The following is a 19,658-nucleotide window of genomic DNA, read 5'->3' on the forward strand; positions in this document are numbered from 1 at the left end:
ATATCCTCGGGCCTTACAAGATCCCCCAGGTAAGATGTCAGGAGGACTTAGAAACATAGAAACAGAGCGAGTCAGAAGGGGGCTCCTGGGCCATCTAGTCTGACTCCCAGCTCCAGCCGGCTCTGCTCACAACATGCCCACCATGTGCATGTCTGGCCTATCTTTGAACATCCTCACCGATACGGTCAATCCCACCACCTCCTGCCCAAAGCAGCCCATCCAGCCCCTTAAAGAAATAAGTCAAGAGCCAGGCTGATGTCAAGGAAGGAGAAGTATCCTGTTGTAGCTGAATAGCTTCTCCTAGTGGAAGAAGGACTTCCACAACCCCATAATTTTGTTCATTGTCATCACTTCTGGGATCTTTTGTCTGGTTCACAAAGAGGGGGAAGCAAGGCAAGAAAAGAAAGGCAGTGTGATCATGAAGGGTTGCAGAAAATGTGCATCAAAATGCTTACTCTTCTTTGCCATCATCTCTGACTGAGGTTGACTCTCTGGTCATATATCCTCCAAAGTGTCCTCTCTTTCACTGCCCTGCTCAGCTCTTGCAGATTCAGGACTCTGTCTTCGTTATCAGTGCTCCTTCTCATAGTTGATCTGCCCCTTCTCCCTACACAGTGATAAACATAAGAAATTTGTCTTTTGCAAGGGTCCTATTGGAGTCCAAGGACTGGCACCTCCTATATGAGTACACCAGGCTTATGCCCAATTATCATAAAATAGAACAAAGTGTAGTGATGATTGCATTGTTCATTATATTTACACTGCTTTGAGGGATCACCTTTCTGAAATACATCCTTTGAGTTACAATAACTAGATGAGAATTAAGATGAAGACCATAATGAATGAAGAAGCTCTCATTCTCACTTCAGACTTTCACCTTCCTTCCTTCCTTCCTTCCTTGCTTGCTTGCTTGCTTGCTTCCCTCCCTCAGTTTTCATATGGCTCGTTTCAAACAGCAGTGAGTGGAGAATCCCATATGCCTTCCTCCTACCAGATGGTCCCCAATGAAGATCTTCAGTACCAGGGAATCATCCATCTTCTTCTCCATTTCCACTAGAAATGGGTTGGGCTCATCACAATGGATGATGAACGTGGAGAACGCTTCTTGCGGACCATGGAACCAATGCTTTCCCGAAATGGAATCTGTTCAGAATTCACAGAGAGACTCAAAGCCAACTGGCAGTTCATTGACCTGTTTGACATTCTCAATGAAACACTGAGTCATGTTCCTATCTTCACTGAGAAGAAAACTAGCACAGTTGTTATACATGGAGAAAGTACAAATGTTTTGTGGCTAGCCTCTGTTCTAGTGGTCACACTGTTTTATCCATTCACAGATGATGACTATACAGGAAAGATCACTGCAAGAAGAGTGTGGATTTCAATGGCTCAAATTGATTTCACTTTGCATATCTTTCACAAACCAGTTGGTATGCGAATGTTCCATGGTGCTCTTTCCTTCACAATTCATTCAAATGAGATTCCAGACTTCCAAACATTTCTTCAGACAATCAGCCCTGCTTGGACAAGAGGTGATGGCTTTATCAGAGGGTTCTGGGAACAAGCCTTTGGATGTTCTGTGCCCAGTCATGGGGCATCTAAGGTTTTGAATGCAACATGTAGTGGGGAGGAGATGCTGCAGAGCCTACCCACACCTTTCTTTGAAATGACCATGACTGGCCATAGTTACAGTATTTACAATGCTGTCTATGCTCTGGCTCATGCCTTCCAGACCACTTCCAGGTCTCCATCCAGCCATACAGCAATGCTTGGAATGAGGAGCTTGGCACCTCGAAAGGTGGAATCCTGGCAGGTAACACTCCTCCTTCTTCATCAAGCTTATTTGCTCCACTCATTACCACAAAATGCTGCAACTTCCTGTATCCAGTATGCTGTTGAGGACTCCATATCTGCACACCCTCTCAAATTTCTTCCTCACATGCAGAATTCCACTACTGTGCAATCTTAGTCTTTAAAGCATGATTTAAAGCATGTTTGCCACTATGATGACCATGCACATGTGATTTCCCTCTTTCCCCCCATATCTAATGCCTAAACCATTAAATTTACCACCCTTACATTCATAAATGCTTTCTGTCCTGGAGGACAATACTCTCAATTCTGCAATCAAACCTGCTCTAAAACTCTGCCTCCTTCTCTGGTGCCTTTCTGCCTCCATCTAGCTCCACTCATTGATTCGGAGGGTCTCATTCAACAACAATGCTGGAGATGAAATTAGATTCAATGAACATGGAGAGTTGGTGGGTGTATTTGAAGTCAGGAATTTGGTCACTTTCCCAAACGATTCCTATGTGCAGGTCAAAGTCGGAAGCCTGGATCCTCTTGCTCCTCCAGACAAACAATTCACCATCAATCAGACATAAATCCAATGGCCAAGGGATGTGACTCAAGTTGGAAATGGTTTGTTGTTTTTTGGCCCTTAACATTTGGTGGCATGCCTTCACAATCAAGAAAGATTTTGAGAAAGCATGTCTTCACAGTATGCACGGATTCACTGGAATAGTTTGGTTGGCAAATCTTGGAATATTATTTTGAAAAGAATGAAATCTTGATTAAAGATGGTAATTGTTGATTATTCTTTTAATTTTGATTCTTGGGAATCGGGAGATCTCGATTTTACTCTACATTTGGTGGTGAAGTTTTATGACTGAGGTTGGGGACTCACTGGCACTCAATTTATCCTTCCTCACTGGGTTCTTGTGAGAATAGAATGGACAAGATGATGTGTAGAATCCGTTGGGTTCCTTAAAGTACAGGTGTGGTACTGTTGGAAATGAAAGATGCAGTTATTGTTAGCACATGTTTCAGGGTGTGGTTGACATAAACTCTTGAGGTGGGAAGAATGAGACCTGGGAAATGAGGGCTCCAGGTTTTGAGATGGAAGAACTAGAAATGGTTATCGCAAGGCTGCCATCTCCAGGTGACCAGGTGGACCCTGAGAATAGTCATAGTCTGCAAGCCCTGACATGCAGTCAAAGGAGTTAGATGAGATTTCTATGATCCTTGACTCCATGATGTGGCATCAGAGAGAAGGGCTAGTGGCTAGCCATTCAGGGGGGTGGTATAAAGCTAAGAGGCTTACCCACCTCCAGAAGGGCTCTCCTGGAGAGTTGGGGTCTGGGACTACTCAAAAGGAGGGTTTTCATTTTCTGGAGGATGAAGAGCTTTTGGAGAATAAGGAGCTTATGCCCAAAGAGCAGTTCTTTGTTTTGGAAATAAGGAGGTCAATTGCTGAGAAGAAAACCATGGCCTTAAAAATCCAACCCTCAGAGAACATGTTAGACATATAAGCACAGACTGGAAAAATAAAGGAGAATCTAATCAGGTGTCCATAGGATGCTGAGCACTCAGCCTGTGGAATGTGGTATCAGTACCCTTATCAGCCCAGTGCTCCAAGTCATTGGAGTTTCCATTTGTCAGTAGATCAACAGTCATGAGACATCCTCCCAAATGTTTCCTTAATGCTCAGCTCTTGCTACATTTCTGGACAGGTGCCACCACTTTCTCTGTGTAATGATATGTGTGATCCTGGGTACAGCAAGAAGATAGAAGGGGAGAAATTTTGTTGCTATGCCTGTGCCCAATGTCCAGATGGGATGTTTTCAGCCCAGGAGGGTAGGAAATACAATGTTACATTTTTTTAAAGTTTTAAAAACATTATAAGATGCATTTTTTTCTAGTGAAACAGAAACAGCCTTCCTGAAATTCTCTTCTCATTAATTATCTGGAAAAATGGTTCAGCTTCCTGGAATATTTTATTTTATTAATTTTATTAATTTTATTTTATTTTATTATTTTTTAATTTTATTTATGTATTATTTATTTATGTATTTATTTATTTAGAATTATTGTATGCCGTCCCATTTGCATGAACCCTGGGGTGGCTTACATACAATAAATGAACATAATACAAATAGTGCACATAAAATCCAGATTCACCCTGGCTGCAATTTAAAAAACCTATAGATGATATTAAAAATTGTTAAAATATTATTTAAATAAAAAGGTCTTAGCCTGGCACCGAAAAACAAATACCGACAGTGCTATTTAATTTATATTTTTATTTTATTATGTTTTTTATTATGTTATGTTATTATTTAATTTTATTTATTTCATTTTTGTTATTCAATTTATATAAGTGTTTTTTGATATTTCTAAAAGCTATCCTGAAGGAAGAAAAAACTGATTAATATAACAATATTTATACATTGTAACCTAAATTAAAATTCGGTTCCCAGGTATTTCTGCCATGTGATAGCATGTTCTGTGGTCTGGAAAATATAACAAGATGTTTGGATTGTTTGAAGAAGTTAAAGGGGATCTTTGTATTTTCATCCTGAAATGAGGATCCTTCACTCACCTGAGAAATGGCAGAATAGGCTCTGCATATCTCTGAGAGTATAAACCTAACCTAACCTAACCTAACCTAACATAGCATCAACACTTGCTAAAGGTGGAAGAAGGATTTGCCCTTCTAATTAGACCAGTGACATTGCTTAACATGGGCCTATGCAGTTCCAGCCTCAAATATGTTTCCAGTGACCCTGGATCTGTTGCAGAGATCCACCTGTGCATTCATGCTGGGGCGGGGGGGCGGTTCCTAGCCAGTGTGGTCTGCTGGTTAGAGGGTTGGACTGGGCACTTGGGAGAGACAGGATCCAGTCCCCACTCCAACAAAAATTTCACTGGGAGAGTTGGGCATGGATTCACAACCTAACCTAAATCATAGGGTTGTTATTGTGAGGATAAAAATAGACTCCAGGGTGACTATGGAACCAAACTTTGATCCTCACAAGAAGAAAAAAGGAGGCAGGCAAAGTGCAGTAAAATAACAATAATCACAAATAGTGATGCAGCAAGTGATCTTCAATGGGTGATGACACTTCCATGTCAGATGCTTATAGGAAGAGAAGTTTGCAGCTCTCTTGCTGTTGCCTGTTCTACTGTCCCAACCACTCCAGAACTCCCACTTCGGAAAGAAAATCCTTTGGTGCTAATGTAAGATCTGTCCTAAGCTTAGCTGTTATTGCAACAGCAGCTTTCCCTACAGCAGTAAAATTGAAAGAGTTATCCCTCCTTCTCTGCAATGGAAGGAGTTATCCCTCCTTCTCTGCAATGAATCCCCATCCAAGGCTTAGAAAATCTTTCCACTGATAACAAAGGACAGATAGGGTTCCAAACCTTTCCATGCATGACAATAGACTTCTCTCATTGGCAGGAGCTTCCCTGAATCCTATCAGGGCTCCCTCAACATGTCCATCCTGATATTCTGCAGAAGTTCTCCTCACCTCATTTTCATTCTGGGTGAGAGTTGGAAATGACTAAAGTAGAAGCCTTGTCCCCATTACCTGACTTTTCATGTTCTCACCCATGCTGAGGGTACATCACTGAGAAGGGAAGTGAGAGAAAGAGTCATATTTATGGCTTATGTAATCATAATTAGTGAAAGGCAACTTGGAAAACCTAAGAGATGTTTCAATCAGCACCTCTGTTCTGATGCACACAAGGGGTATCAGATGTGCATGGGGGAGATACAGCAGACAGACTCTTCCATGCTGAAGGTCCATCATTGAGAAGGGAAGAGAAAGAGCCATATTTCTGACTTCTGTACTTATACCTGGTGAAAGGAAAGTTGGAAAATCTAAGAGATTTTTGAATCAGCATCTCTATTCTGATTCACATGAGGGAAGTGAGAATAAGACATGCATGGGTGAGATACAAAAGGCAGAGAGAAAAGAATACTCAGATGGGAGTATTTTGTGAGGCAGAAATGGAACCTCCTCAATGGATGGGTTTTTTCAACTCAGTCTGGACTACATTTTGGTTTGGTTTTAAATGAATACTTGTTTCCTTGTTTTTAGACACAGAAACCTGCAAGACTTGTCCAGTGGGTCAACATGCCAACAAATGGCAGAATCAATGCATTCCTAAGATTCCAAACTTCTTAGCTCTGAATGAAACTCTGCCCATCATCTCCATTTCTTCAGCATTTCTATTCTCTTTAACCATGGTTCTGGTGCTTGGCATCTTCATTAGGCATCGAGACACTGCCATTGTCAAGGCAAACAACCAGAACCTCACCTACATACTCTTCATTTCCCTTCTCCTCTGTTTCCTCTGCTCCTTGCTTTTCATTGGAAAGCCTAACACTGTGACCTGCCTTCTGCGACAAGCTACTTTTGGCATAGTCTTCTCTGTGTACCTCTCCACCATCCTGGCAAAAACCATTTCGGTGGTGCTGGCCTTCATGGCAACCAAACCAGGATCCCAGATGAGGAAGTGGGTGGGGAAAAGACTGGCCTATGCCATTGTCTTCTCCTGCTCCAATATTCAAGCAGACATCTGTGCTCTGTGGCTGGCAACTTCTCCCCCATTCCCAGATTCACACATGCACTCTATGTCTACTGAAATCATCCTGCTATGCAATGAGGGTTCCGTCCTCATGTTCTATTGTGTCTTGGGCTATATGGGTTTCCTGGCTGGAGTCAGTTTTGCAGTGGCCTTCTGGCCAGGAAGTTGCCTGACAGCTTCAATGAGGCCAGGTTCATCACCTTCAGCATGCTGGTCTTCTGCAGTGTGTGGGTCTCCTTTGTTCCCACATACCTCAGCACGAGAGGAAAGTCCATGGTGGCTGTGGAGATCTTCTCCATCTTGGCCTCCAGTGCTGGCTTATTGGGCTGCATATTCTTCCCCAAATGCTATATTATTGTGCTGAGACCTGAGCAAAACAGTAAGGAGCAGCTCATGCCGAGAAAGCTGTAAATGCAGAAACGCCTCTCTTCTCCCTGAAGTTTCAGGTATCCCACAAAGACATAAAAGTAGTTTATGCACGAACTGCTCACAGACAGCCTTAGCTCTGTGATATTTACCAATCAACTCCTTCTCCTGAAATAGGTGGATAAGTATGCAGAAACTAACAATTCCAGGACCACCACCCAGTATAATCAAGAAGAGGCTGCCGTTCGTTAGGCATCAGAATTTTTGTCCACAAAAGTGGAATCAGTCCTTGTCTGCACAATAGCCAATCTTGCACTCTCGGCTGGCAGGTGGGAAATTATTTTTTCTGCAGAAAAAGGTTCCTGTTCACAAAGTAGATAAAATGAAGCCCCAAGGAGAAAACTGCTTCCCTTTGGATAACATTTTTCAGGGATGTGTACAGGTACTGACATAGTCTTGCCTTTCAGTTCACAGAACAACCTCTTTGATAAGCCCATATATGGGCACATCTGGGGAAACTTGGTACCCCCTTCAAGTGATTTTGTGATGACATACACTGTTCTGTCGCTATGTCATGGATGCTATTTCCTTTGTGCTATCAGTACCATCATGTGTCCCATACTTCTCTTCAGGAAAAATGGACAACTGGGGGAAATGGAATAGCCTGAGGGCCCCAGTCCCCTCTGTTTCCATGGGCTCACTTTGTTTGACCAACAAGCCACAGTCAGAGGGGTAGAGCGGGTCCAAAACTGTTTCTGTTTTACCAAATAAGCACAAGCACAAAGGACTAGTACAACAAAGGACAACATTTATCTAGATGTCGGGGCACCTCCATGATGATTCTTGGAATAGAATTAGACTTGTTTCTCTTTTTTAAAAAAGGAATTCAATAAATAAACAATAACAGAATGCATATGTATGCTACAGCGATGGCTACTTTCTTTCATTGATATAACTTTTTTTGTCATCACAAACAGCATGTTTGGATGACTTGGTCTTGAGTAGCATTTCAGATTCTTCTGCTTAATGCAAGAGCTACACTTCAATGACTGGCTTGTTGATACACCCCAACACAAACACCTCTTTTTTAAATGTTCACTTCCCCTGGGATGTTTTGTTCTGTGGATTTCATCATGAGCATCCCACACTACAAAATCTTATAGTATGTAGAGTTGAACTATGTCCCATCTCCTTCCATCCCCACTTGACTGCCCCCTTGTGGAAGACTTTGGGGCTACTAATCCTGTAAAATGGAAACATTAGTTAAAAAGGAAGCAGACTTCTGCCCATGACACAGAAGGCAATTGCCAGTTCCACAAACTTTCACTTCTCTTATTTTCCTAGGCTCAGCTTGCTTTGCAGTTGTGTTATCTTCAAGAGATCACTCTGAGAGGGTGCAACCCACATGTAATCCCAGTGGGTCTTTCTCAGAAAGGTCTAATGGCAAGGGCCAGAATAGACAATGTGAAGAACAAGGTCTTCCCAAATGAAGGGTGAATTCATACTCTAATCCAACAGCGTCTATGCAGGGCTTCCTGGAATGAAAAGGTGGGCCTCCTCCTACACCAGCTCCTCCTGCTAAAACTGCTTTCAAGTTCCAGAATGGCTTCTTAGATTAGCCTATTAGAGAAAGAAGCCAAGGGAATCTACACAAAAGTTTTGGAGCAGTGGGGAGAGCCAGGAAAGTAAAAGATCCAAGACAATCTTTCAACATAGGTGGCCAACGACAGTTCACACATAGAGTGGTTACTGCAGTAGGTTAGATTGAATGTCAGTGGCTGGCCCAGCATCATCACACACAAATGTTGACTAGAAGCTGCAAGTTCCCTGTCTCAGAACAGCAGACTTACCATTACTCCATAACCTAGAAGTTATTGTGGATTGTCCTGAAGATGCTACATAGCTGTTGCCCTCCTACAGAGCAGCAGAAAGTTGCTCTGAAACTTGATAAACTTGTTTTCTTTGCTGGTTGCACTGGCAGAGACACCGTACGGAGTCCAGAGTTATTATTTTCCCTGTAATTGTTGAAATGATGGCATTTAATTCACCAGATCAAGCCTCCAGTGGCTTTCCAGAAGGCACTAATGAAAGGAAGACCAGAGTGGAATCTTCCATGGATGCAACAGTAGTGCAGCAGCACACGTGCCACTCACAACTCAGGTTTGAGACAAGTGTCAGCAGGGATATCTTTGAAGGAGTGTTTTCTCCTTCCACAAAAAGGTTGGGCTTTATACTTGTGGCTTTCAGTGCACATCAAGGCAGGCACTTGCATTGCTTCAGAAATATTCACAACTTGCCTGAATGCAGCTCAAGGTACAATGAAATGGTGAAGACACATGGAGGAGGAGAACTTGAGAGGGGCACTTGCAACCAGAGTGCTGCTACTACTGCTGGTGGTGCTCCTTCCACAGGCAGCCATCCAACAAAAGACATCCAAATGTTCTGAAAACAATCCTGTTCACATCCCGCATGAGTGGCACCAGGAGGGTGAGCTCCTCATCGGTGGGATGGCATCTCATATTCATTACATATTCCCTGTTCTTTTGTTCGACAAGCACCCTGCTGAGGAAACACTCCCATTCCCATTGTAAGCAACCCTTTGAAGTGATGTTTGCTTTCTCTTTAAGTCCATTTCTTGATTCCATGACTGCAAATTGCTGCCATTATTTGCAAAAAGGGACCAATTATTTACAATTTATTCGTACTGTTTCACTCAAAAGTTCCACTCAATATCTTTTTTAAACATTTGGAGGGTTCCAGGTACTAATTCAAATCAGGACTAAAATTGTATTTAGTATCTAATTTTTAAAAGGATATGTAGTTAGAATGGCAATATTACAGCCCAGTAGAAAAGCAATAAAACAAAACATCCAGGTATGTAAATATTCCTCTTTTTACCGTCATCATCAATCATTAAAAATATCAGTGGAGCTTAGGAGCCTGTATAATCCCACTGCAGTTCCGGAAAAAGTCTCTGTTTTCTGTATTCTGCAAAACCTGACAGGGATGCAGGGGTGAGGCATCATTGGAAAGAGAACTGTAAAAGTCATCTCATGGTGAAATGGCAAAGAATCTGACCAAACACTTTGATGTAAGCTGGAAGGCAGTTCTGGACTGATAGTCACTTCCCTTGTGGTAAGAACCATTGAGATTGGAAGGTAGTATTCTGCATAGGACATGTACAGAATTGCACTGCAAAGCATTCAGGAGGGAACAGAGGTTGGCCCATTCTGATCTTTATGAGATTGTGCCCTCTACCTAAGTTCAGTGGTTCTATTCACTGCAGAATTCTCATATCAAAAGAATTCTTCAACTATGTCATGCCAGAGCATGTTGACAAAATTCTAGGCCATCCTAGCTGGAGTTTTGCAATTAAAAATATCAGTGAGAATTCCAAGACCTTGCCCAACATCAACCTCAGTTTCTAGATCTTTGACAGCTACTTCTAGTTATGGGACAGCTACTCTTTCACTTGAAAAGATACTATTGATTTGGCCTGGTTTAAGGCACAGTGCAACATATTGGAAGACATTGTGCTGTTCTGGGGAATATGGATGATATTTTATTGGCTGGCATTGCTTTGCTTTCTGTGAAATGTAATTAAGTCCTAGAAATCATTTGAAACTATGCATGTTTAAGTTACATTCTACAGTCTTTTGGTAGGGTAGCATAACCTATGGCACTGGGCATAAAACATTTAGATTCCTTCCAATAGCTCTGCTATTAGCATAACCCCAGAACGAAAAGCTGACAGTCCATTTCCCTGCCTTCAATGGGAGTTGACTGTGATGTTCTTTGTGAGACTTCACCCTTTCCTTATGTTCGGTAACAATCTTCACTACAGAAATCCAATGTCCAAAGAGCTCTCTGACTACAGAGAGTCTCTTTCCTTGCAGCGTGATCACCAAGTTCTTCCAGCACATTCTGGCATTGGTCTTTGCTGTTAATGAGATCAATAAGAATCCTGACATCCTGCCCAACATCACCCTGGGCTTCCACATCTATGACAGCTACTCCGATCCAAAGATGACCTACCGGACCAGCCTGGATATGCTCTTCAAGTCACATCAGATGGTCCCCAACTATCAATGTGGCACACAGCAAAAGCTCATTGGAGTCATAGGTGGACTGAGTGCTGATGTCTCTGCATGCATGGCCAATATCCTTGGGCCTTACAAGATACCCCAGGTAAGATGTCAGGAGGACATGGTCAATCCCACCACCTCCTCCCCAAAGCAGCCCATCCAGCCCCTGACCGGAATGAGTCAGGAGCAAGATTGATGTCAAATAAGGGGGGGAAAGCAAACAAGGTTCAAATATTCTCCAGAAACTGAAGAATTAACTGAATTCAAAGTGGAAGCTTCTACTAGTGGAAGAAGGACCAGCACAGACCCATAATTTATTCAGTGTATTCACTATCTGGGATCTTTGGCCTGGTTCAAAAATAGGAGGAAGCAAGATTAGAAAAGAAAGGCGAGACAAAATGAAGGCTTACACAAAACGTGAATCAAACGGTTTGCTCTTATTTGCCATCATTTCTGACAGAGGGTGACTCTCTGAAAGATTGCTCTCCAAAGTGTCCTCTCATTCACCACCCTGCTCGGCAATTGCAAAATCTGGACTCTGTTTTAATTATCACTGTTCCTTCTCAGGGTTGATCTTCCTCTTCTCCCAAACCCAGTGATAAACATATGAAAATTGTCTTTTTGGAGGGTTCTATGGGAGTCCAAGGTTTGGCCCCTCTGGCAAGAGCGCATCTCTTCCCTTGCCCCCCAGATTACACCAGAGGAAATCAACTAAGCTCTCTGCAGGGTGAAAGAAAACCCAGTAATGCCTCATTCCCAAATTCTGCTGTATACTTTGAGGTGGGATTGAATCCAATTTTACTTAAATTAATTTTCTGCAAACTTGTGTCCACATAACTCAAAGAAGAACTAAGGCTAGAGATGATTGCAACGTTCGTTATATTCAAAATTATTTCTGCATTGTTTTGAGGGATCATCTGAATGAAATAGATTATTTGAATTAAACTATCTAGGAAAGCTTAGAATAAAGATGAATATCATGACTGAAGAAGCACTCAGTCTCACTTTGGACTCCCTCCCTTCCTCAGTTTTCATATGGTTCATTTCAAATAGCAGTGAGTGATGAATCCCCTTCGCCTTCCTTTTACCGCATGGCCCCCAATGAAGCTCTTCAGTACCATGGGATTGTCCAGATACTTCAATATTTCCACTGGAAATGGATAGGACTCATCACGATTGATGATGAACGTGGAGAACGCTTCTTGCAGACCATAGAGTCAATGCTTTCCCAGAATGGAATATGTTCTGAATTCACAGAAAGACTAAAAGCCAACTGGCAGTTCTTTGAGATGGAAGTTCTTACAGAAACTTTAAGCCATGTTCATATCTTCACTGAGAAGAAAGCCAATGCAGTTGTTATACATGGAGAAAGTACAAATGTTTTGTGGTTAGCCTCTGTTATATTGATCACAGTGATTTATCCTTTGACAGATTATGACTATACAGGAAAGATCACTGCAAGAAGAGTGTGGATTTCAATGGCTCAAATTGATTTCACTTTGCATATCTTTCAAAAGCCTGTTGGTATGCAAATGTTCCATGGTGCCCTTTCCTTCTCAGTTCATTCATATGATATTCCAGGCTTCCAAACATTTCTTCAGACTATCAACCCTGCTGGGGAAAGTGCTGATGGCTTCACCAAGGTGTTCTGGGAACAAGCCTTTGGATGCTCTTTCTTGAATCATGGGGCATCAAAGGATGCAAATAAAACATGCAGTGGGGAGGAGATGCTGCAGAGCCTATCCTCACCGTTCTTTGAAATGAGCATGACTGGCCACAGTTACAGCATCTACAATGCTGTCCATGCTCTGGCTCATGCCTTCCAGACCATTTCCAGGTCTCCATCAACCCATACAGCAATGCAGAGAATGAGAAGCTTGTCACCTCAAAAGGTGGAATCCTGGCAGGTAACACTTCATCATCATCATCATCATCATCATCATCATCATCATCAAGGCTGTTTATTCCACTCAATAGCACAAAGTGCTGCAACCTTCTGTATCCAATGTGCTGCTGATCACCCCATTTCTACACAACAGGAGCAGTCAAGCTTTGTTTGAACACCTTCCCAAATCTCCCTCATTTCCCCCATATCTAGTACCATAAACATTAAATTTAACACCCTTACATTCATATAAGCTGTCTGTCCTGGAGGGCAATGCCCTCAATGCTGCAATCAAACTTGTTCTAAAACATTGACTCTCTCTTTGTTTCCTTTCTATTCCCATCTAGCTCCATTCATTGATTCAAAGAATCCCATTTAACAACAATGCTGGAGATGAGATTAGATTTAATGAATATGGAGAGTTGGTGGGTGTATTTGAAGTCAAGAATTTGGTCACTTTCCCAAACAATTCCTATGTGCGGGTCAAAGTTGGAAGCCTGGATCCTCTTGCTCCTCCAGGCAAACAATTCAACCTCAATGAGACACAAATCCAGTGGCCAAGAGACATGACTCAGGTTGGAAAATGACTGTACTGTTTCTCACTATCAACCTTTGAGAAAGATCATGGAAAAGTATTTTTTCACAGAAAGCATGAATTTAGTGGAATGCATTGGCTGGCAATTATGGAAATACAATTATAAAGAGAATAAAATGTTGATTGAAGACAGTAGATGTTGATTAATCATTTGTTTCTTGAATTGGGAATCAGGAAAGTGGGTTTTAGTCTACATTTTGTGATGAATTGTGAAGGCTGAGGTTGGGTAATCACTACACTCAGCCCATGTTTCCTCCCTGGGTTCACAGGACCCCTAACACAATGACATGTCATCGAGAGAGAAGGGCCAGACTACAGGGGTGCTGTGCAGTTAAGAGTCTCACCTAGCTCCAGATGGGTTTTCCTAGAGAGGTCAGGTCCAGGACTACTCAAAAGGAGAGCTTTGGTTTTCTAGATGTCACTTGGAGAATAAAGAGCATTGCCCATAGAGCAGTTTGTTGGTTTGGAAGTATGGAGGGGGAAACCCATTTCCCAGAAGATATAAATGTTATGTAAAACCGCAAATTATGTGGATGCTGGAATTCCTCTGGAAAAAAGCTGTGGCACTGTAAATGACACCTCAGAGAAGATGCTAGGCATCCATGGACAGATTGAAGCCTTCTACTTAGTCCAATCATTGGTGCTTCAAGCTGGTATTGCCAATTGGGACAGTCAGTGTCCCTACTGGGATTATTTCCAGGAGTATTTCCAGTCCTTCCTGCATAGGCCCGAATGGAACTTGAGACCTTGCACATAGCTAGCAATTAGCTTACTCTGACTAAACTGGATCATTGTGCATGCCCATCACTGCTTTCTTGTGGAAGTTCCAATTCAATTGGTCATTGCCTTCCCTTAGATGTTAGGCTCCTTCCACAATTTACCAGGATAATTAAGGAAAGTTTAATCATCTGCCTTTCATGGGAAGATGTGCATTCAGCCTGTGGAATGCAGAATCTCTGCCCTTATCATTCCAGTGCTCCATATCACTGGGGTTTCAATTTACCAGTAGATCAACTGACATGAAACATGCTCCCAAATGTTTCCTTAATGCTTGGCTCTCACTACATTTCTGGACAGGTGCCACCACTTTCTCTGTGTAATGATATGTGTGCTCCAGGATACAGCAAGAAGAAGATAGAAGGGGAGAAATTTTGTTGCTATAACTGTGCCCGATGTCCTGTTGGGATGTTCTCAGACAAGGAGGGTAGGAAATATAGCATTAACCTTCTTTAAAGTTTTAAAGCCTAACAAGCAGCATTGTCCTCTAATGACCCAGATACAAGCTTCTTGAAATTATCTTATCATTAATTATGTGGGGGGTGGGGATCACATTTCAGGGGCATTTTTCCATTCCGTTTCTTATTTCTCTTTTATTCTTTTATGCTTATTTAGTTGATATATTTGCTATTTGATATTTTTAAAAGCCATCCTGATATAGGAAAAGTAGTATGGCAATAAATTCTAGCATTAATTAAAATAAAGCCACCACATACTTCTGCCAAATGACAGCATGAGCTTTGCTCTGGAATAGATATCAGGACATTTTTTTTCATGGCAATTGCAGCTTTTGGGACCTGGAAAGAGGTTTATGCAGATCTTTCCTTTTTAATCCTGAATTGAGGAGCCTTGACTCCATTGAGCAATGGCTTTACACATTTCCTCAGGGGAAAACTGAATATATACAAAACACATAAAAACACTTCCAAAATTCAAGTTCAAATCAGGGGTGGGAGAGGATTTGTCATTCTAATTTAGCCAGTGGCATTGCTTAATATGGGTCTATGTAGCTCCAGGGAAGAGAGAGAAAGGGCCAAGTACATGGCATATTTAATCATGATTAATGAAAGGAAGAAAGGAAACCCAAAGCAGAGTATCTAGTCTGCATCATATGAGGGGGAGAGCATAGGAGTGGATAAGGGTGAGATACAAAAGAAGGAAAGAACAGACTGCTAAGAAGGGACAGGACAGAAATAGAACCTCTCAATGGATGAGATTTTTTAAGATTGCACAGTCATACGCAACAGTTATTCGACTACATTTTCGTTCGTATAAAAATTAATATGTTTCTTTGTTTTAGATACGGAAAACTGCATGAATTGTCCAAAAGGTCAACATGCCAGCACAGTGCAGAATCAATGCATTCCTAAGATTACAAACTTCTTAGCTCTGAATGAAACTCTGGCCATCATTTCCGTTTCTTCAGCGTTTCTGTTCTCTTTAACCACAGTTCTGGTGCTTGGCATCTTCATTAGGCATCGAGACACTGCCATCGTCAAAGCAAACAACCAGTGCCTCACCTACATACTCCTCATTTCCCTCCTCCTCTGTTTTCTTTGCTCCTTGTTTTTCATTGGAAAGCCTAACACTGTGTCCTGCCTTCTGCGACAAGCTACTTTTGGCATGGTCTTCTCTGTGTGCCTCTCCACCATCCTGGCAAAAACCATTTCGGTGGTGCTGGCCTTCATGGCAACCAAACCAGGATCCCAGATGAGGAAGTGGGTGGGGAAAAGACTGGCCTATGCCATTGTCTTCTCCTGCTCCAATATTCAAGCAGGCATCTGTGCTCTGTGGCTGGCAACCTCTCCCCCATTCCCAGATTCAGACATGCACTCCATGTCTACAGAAATCATCCTGCTATGCAATGAGGGTTCCGTCCTCATGTTCTATTGTGTCTTGGGCTACATGGGTTTCCTGGCTGGAGTCAGTTTTGTACTGGCCTTCCTGGCCAGGAAGTTGCCTGACAGCTTCAATGAGGCCAAGTTCATCACCTTCAGCATGCTGGTCTTCTGCAGTGTGTGGTTGTCCTTTTTCCCAACCTACCTCAGCACAAGAGGAAAGTCCATGGTGGCCGTGGAGATCTTCTCCATCTTGGCCTCCAGTGCTGGCTTATTGGGCTGCATATTCTTCCCCAAATGCTATATTATTGTGCTGAGACCTGAGCTCAACAACAAGGAGCAGCTCATGCAGAGAAAGATATAAATGCAGGAATGTTTCTCTTCTCCCTGTAGCGTCAGGTATCCAGCAATCACATAAAAGCAGGTAGCATGACAAGCAAACTGCCTTCGCTTTCTGATGTTTACCAATCCACTCATTCTCCTGAAATGGCACATAAGTAAGCAGAAACTATCCATTCCAGGACCACCGTCCAGTATAACCAAGATGAGGCTGCCCCTCATTAGGCATCAGAATTGTTGTCCACAGAAGTGGAATTCAGTTCAGGCTTGACCAGACAAGATACTGTCAGATGTGGAGCAGGTCCAGGATGGTTTCTGCTTTACCACATAAGCACGAGCACACAGGACTAGTGAGATCAAAATATTTATCTATATACCGGGGCACATTCGTGATGCTTGTGGAAAGTGAATTAGGATTCTATCTCTTTTTAAAAAGGAAATCAATACAGAATTCAAAACATAGATAGATAACAGAATGCATATGAGTGCAACAGGGATTGCTGTGCAATGTTAGATAGCAGGAAAGGAGGTGGACACCCAAGAGTAGCTAAGTTTAGATGCTTAGTGCTTGGGTGGGAGGGATAATTCCCATCTCTGTTTGCTGAGAAGATACCAGCAAGGTGAAAAAACAGCAACTGATACCTACCAGTGGGCAAAGTAAACCAGCTGCCTCAGCTATCCCACACTTAAAGGGAGGCATAGCCTTGCTTGGTGCCCTCAGGCACATCCCCCACATCTGCTGCAAGAAGAGAATTCACCTGCTGATTTAGTCATCTTCCTTCTATCCAAATGGGAAGATCCTTCTTGTCCTTTGCTCAGGAATTCTGATGTCATCTACCGTTAGCCCCTTGCTGAACCCTCTTTTCCCTCTGACATTAACTTCAATCCTCACAGCAGCCGGATAAAGGGATGCACTTCCCAGCATATTTTTCCTTCACTGATATATCTTTCTTTGCCATCACAAACAGCATGTTCACATTACTTGGCCTTGCGTGGCATTTTAGATCCTTCTGCTTTACACAAGAGCTCCAATTCAATGATTGGCTTCTTCATATGAACCAGCAGAGCTGCCTCTTCTTTTAGTTTCTATTTTCCTGGAGATGTCCCATTCTGTGGATTTCATCATGAACACTCACACTCCAAAATCTTATACTACTTAGAGCTGAACCACTCCATTCTCTTCCATCCCTACTCGTTTGATTGCCCCCTTGTGGAAGAGTTCAGGGCCACTATTGCTGTATAACATCATGTTATGGAGGTGGGAATTGATAACACCATTTAGGTAAAATAGAAATATTTGAATCCTTGATTTCTTTGCTGTTCGGCTCTGCTACTTTCAGTGCTGTTCTTTTTGGCCAGAAGGCCTTGTGGAAAAATGCCAGAGCAGGTGATAACATGGGATGCATCATCTCTGTCCTGATAAATACACAGCATGTCACCAAAATCTGGCTGAAGGAAAAAGAATGGTGAACCTCTCCCAGATTCATTCACCAGATCTTCTCATCCATCACCACACTTTGCATGAAGGGTCAGGAATGTTGGGCCTCTTCTATCCCCCTTCCAACAGGCAGCAAGAAACAGGACTGGGATTCTTTTGATGTACCACCCATTCTGGGCCCGAATCCTAACCCTATCAGAGCTGATGCAGGTGTTTCTTGTGAATGGCATTGCAGACCCTGAAATTGGGGGTGTTTGCGATCTTCCATATTCATGCTGAGACATGGCTGTTTTGGTGTGGTTGAGTTTCAGACCTGGTCTCCTGACTGACGGCTTATGCCAAGGACTGGACAGGGGAAGTGCAACCCTGGTGGTTCATCTCCACTTTTCTGCAGCTTCTCATGTCATCAACCATGCAACCCTTCTGGTCAAAGGCAGCAAAGGGATGATGTGACTCCACTTTTATGGAGGCGTCATCTCAGAAGATGGTGAAGGGAGGCCTCCATCCACCTTAGCTATTAGCCTGTGTTGTGAAGTCGCAACTCACGTCTCCAATTAACTTACACAGCAGCTGGCCATAAAACTAAAGACTTTTATTACTAACAACTACAAGATTTATGGCTATTGCAGGCAGATAAGGAGCTGTAGCGGAGTGCTCTATGCAGTTCAGTTGCCCCCTCATTTCTGAATTCTCTAGGAAAAGTCCTGAGGATTCCATCTCCTCTCACGTCTCTCTGCACGTGGGTTGGACAAGCTTCTCTCTCTTCTTTGTCTCAATTGGTCTAAGCGACAAAGTCTCCTCCTAATTTGCGCATCTTCTATAGCTCCTGCCATGTCCCCTTTTTCTCCAGCAATCCACCCAACAGCTTCAGAGTCAGGCGGCGGGGTGGGGGGCAACCCACTCAAAAACCTCAGAGTCAAGAGGCAGGGAAGCGGCAACCTGCTCAAAAACCTCAGAATCAGGAGGCAGGGAAGTTATTAGCTCAGAACTCTCAGAGTTGGGAGGCAGGAGGCCGTTTGGCCATGGGCACTAAGTATAAATCTCCCTGCTCTAAAGCCTGATTCTCACCATGAGCTTCTGGCCTTCTCACGTGTGCTAAAGCCTCCTCTGAGGCATTAGGCACGACAGCCTGTGGGTTGAACCACGGTTCCTTTTCCTAATGCTTTTCAACAGCTGTAGGAAACCCCTGAAGGAACTTATCTAGAAGTCTGGGCTGAAGTTTCCCAAATGTGAGGGTGATGTTCTTATTCTTGTTTCCATCAATGCATCACATGGTGACCAAAGAAAGCTTGAACAAGTTTTTTTTGGGCTGAGCATGTGAATATGTTGAAACATTGATGGAGTTAGCAGGAGAAAGCTATGTCACTCTTTTCTTTTACCCACCTGCAAAAGCAATAATGTGGATGAGTTGAGGAGAGAGAAGCTTTTCTGCCATGGGCCTGCAGCTCTAAGTGGCATTACCATGGACCTCTACAAATCCAAAAACAAACTTTTAGGAAAAACCTAGCTGTCAACCACTGAAGAATGGAGAAATGGATTAGGAGAATATGCAGTGATGGCAAAGCTAACTATGTAAAAAGAAGACCATTAGAGAAATGTAATGACAAATGGAAATTTTGTCATGCTTAGCATGATTAATGGAATTCTAGAGGAACTAGGAGGGGGGAAAGGAAAGCATTAGAATTTGAACTGGTTAGAAAATCTATTGATGCATAGAATAATGATGCTTTTTTCTTATCTGCAAACTCTCATAGAGCATGGGAAGATGTGAAGAGAGTTGGTTCTGGGGGCCACAGTATATGGCCTGTGTTCTTTGGAATTCCCTTGGCACCTTTGTTTATTTTTCTTAACTTAGTTTTTTCTGTTTAGGTTAATTTTCCTTTGTTCTATATTTTCCTGCATAATTGTATATGTTTGCAAAATAAAAATTACATATATATAAATATAAAAGAAAACCCTGAAG

General features: G+C 42.6%; 1 protein-coding gene across 1 annotated transcript; it reads left to right on the top strand.

Annotated features, from left to right (window-relative positions):
* The first annotated feature begins 1,078 nt into the window (after positions 1-1,078).
* On the top strand, positions 1,079-16,282 carry LOC123025525 (vomeronasal type-2 receptor 26-like). Its single transcript, XM_044434349.1, has 7 exons — positions 1,079-1,813; positions 8,720-8,898; positions 10,635-10,926; positions 11,852-12,343; positions 13,056-13,283; positions 14,381-14,507; positions 15,381-16,282. Exons 1-7 carry the CDS (start codon positions 1,079-1,081, stop codon positions 16,280-16,282), a joined length of 2,955 nt encoding a protein of 984 aa, XP_044290284.1.
* The last annotated feature ends 3,376 nt before the right edge of the window (positions 16,283-19,658 follow it).

The sequence above is a fragment of the Varanus komodoensis genome, unplaced genomic scaffold (assembly GCF_004798865.1).
Source record: "Varanus komodoensis strain SLA01 unplaced genomic scaffold, ASM479886v1 scaffold271, whole genome shotgun sequence".
Classification (NCBI taxonomy): domain Eukaryota; kingdom Metazoa; phylum Chordata; class Lepidosauria; order Squamata; family Varanidae; genus Varanus; species Varanus komodoensis.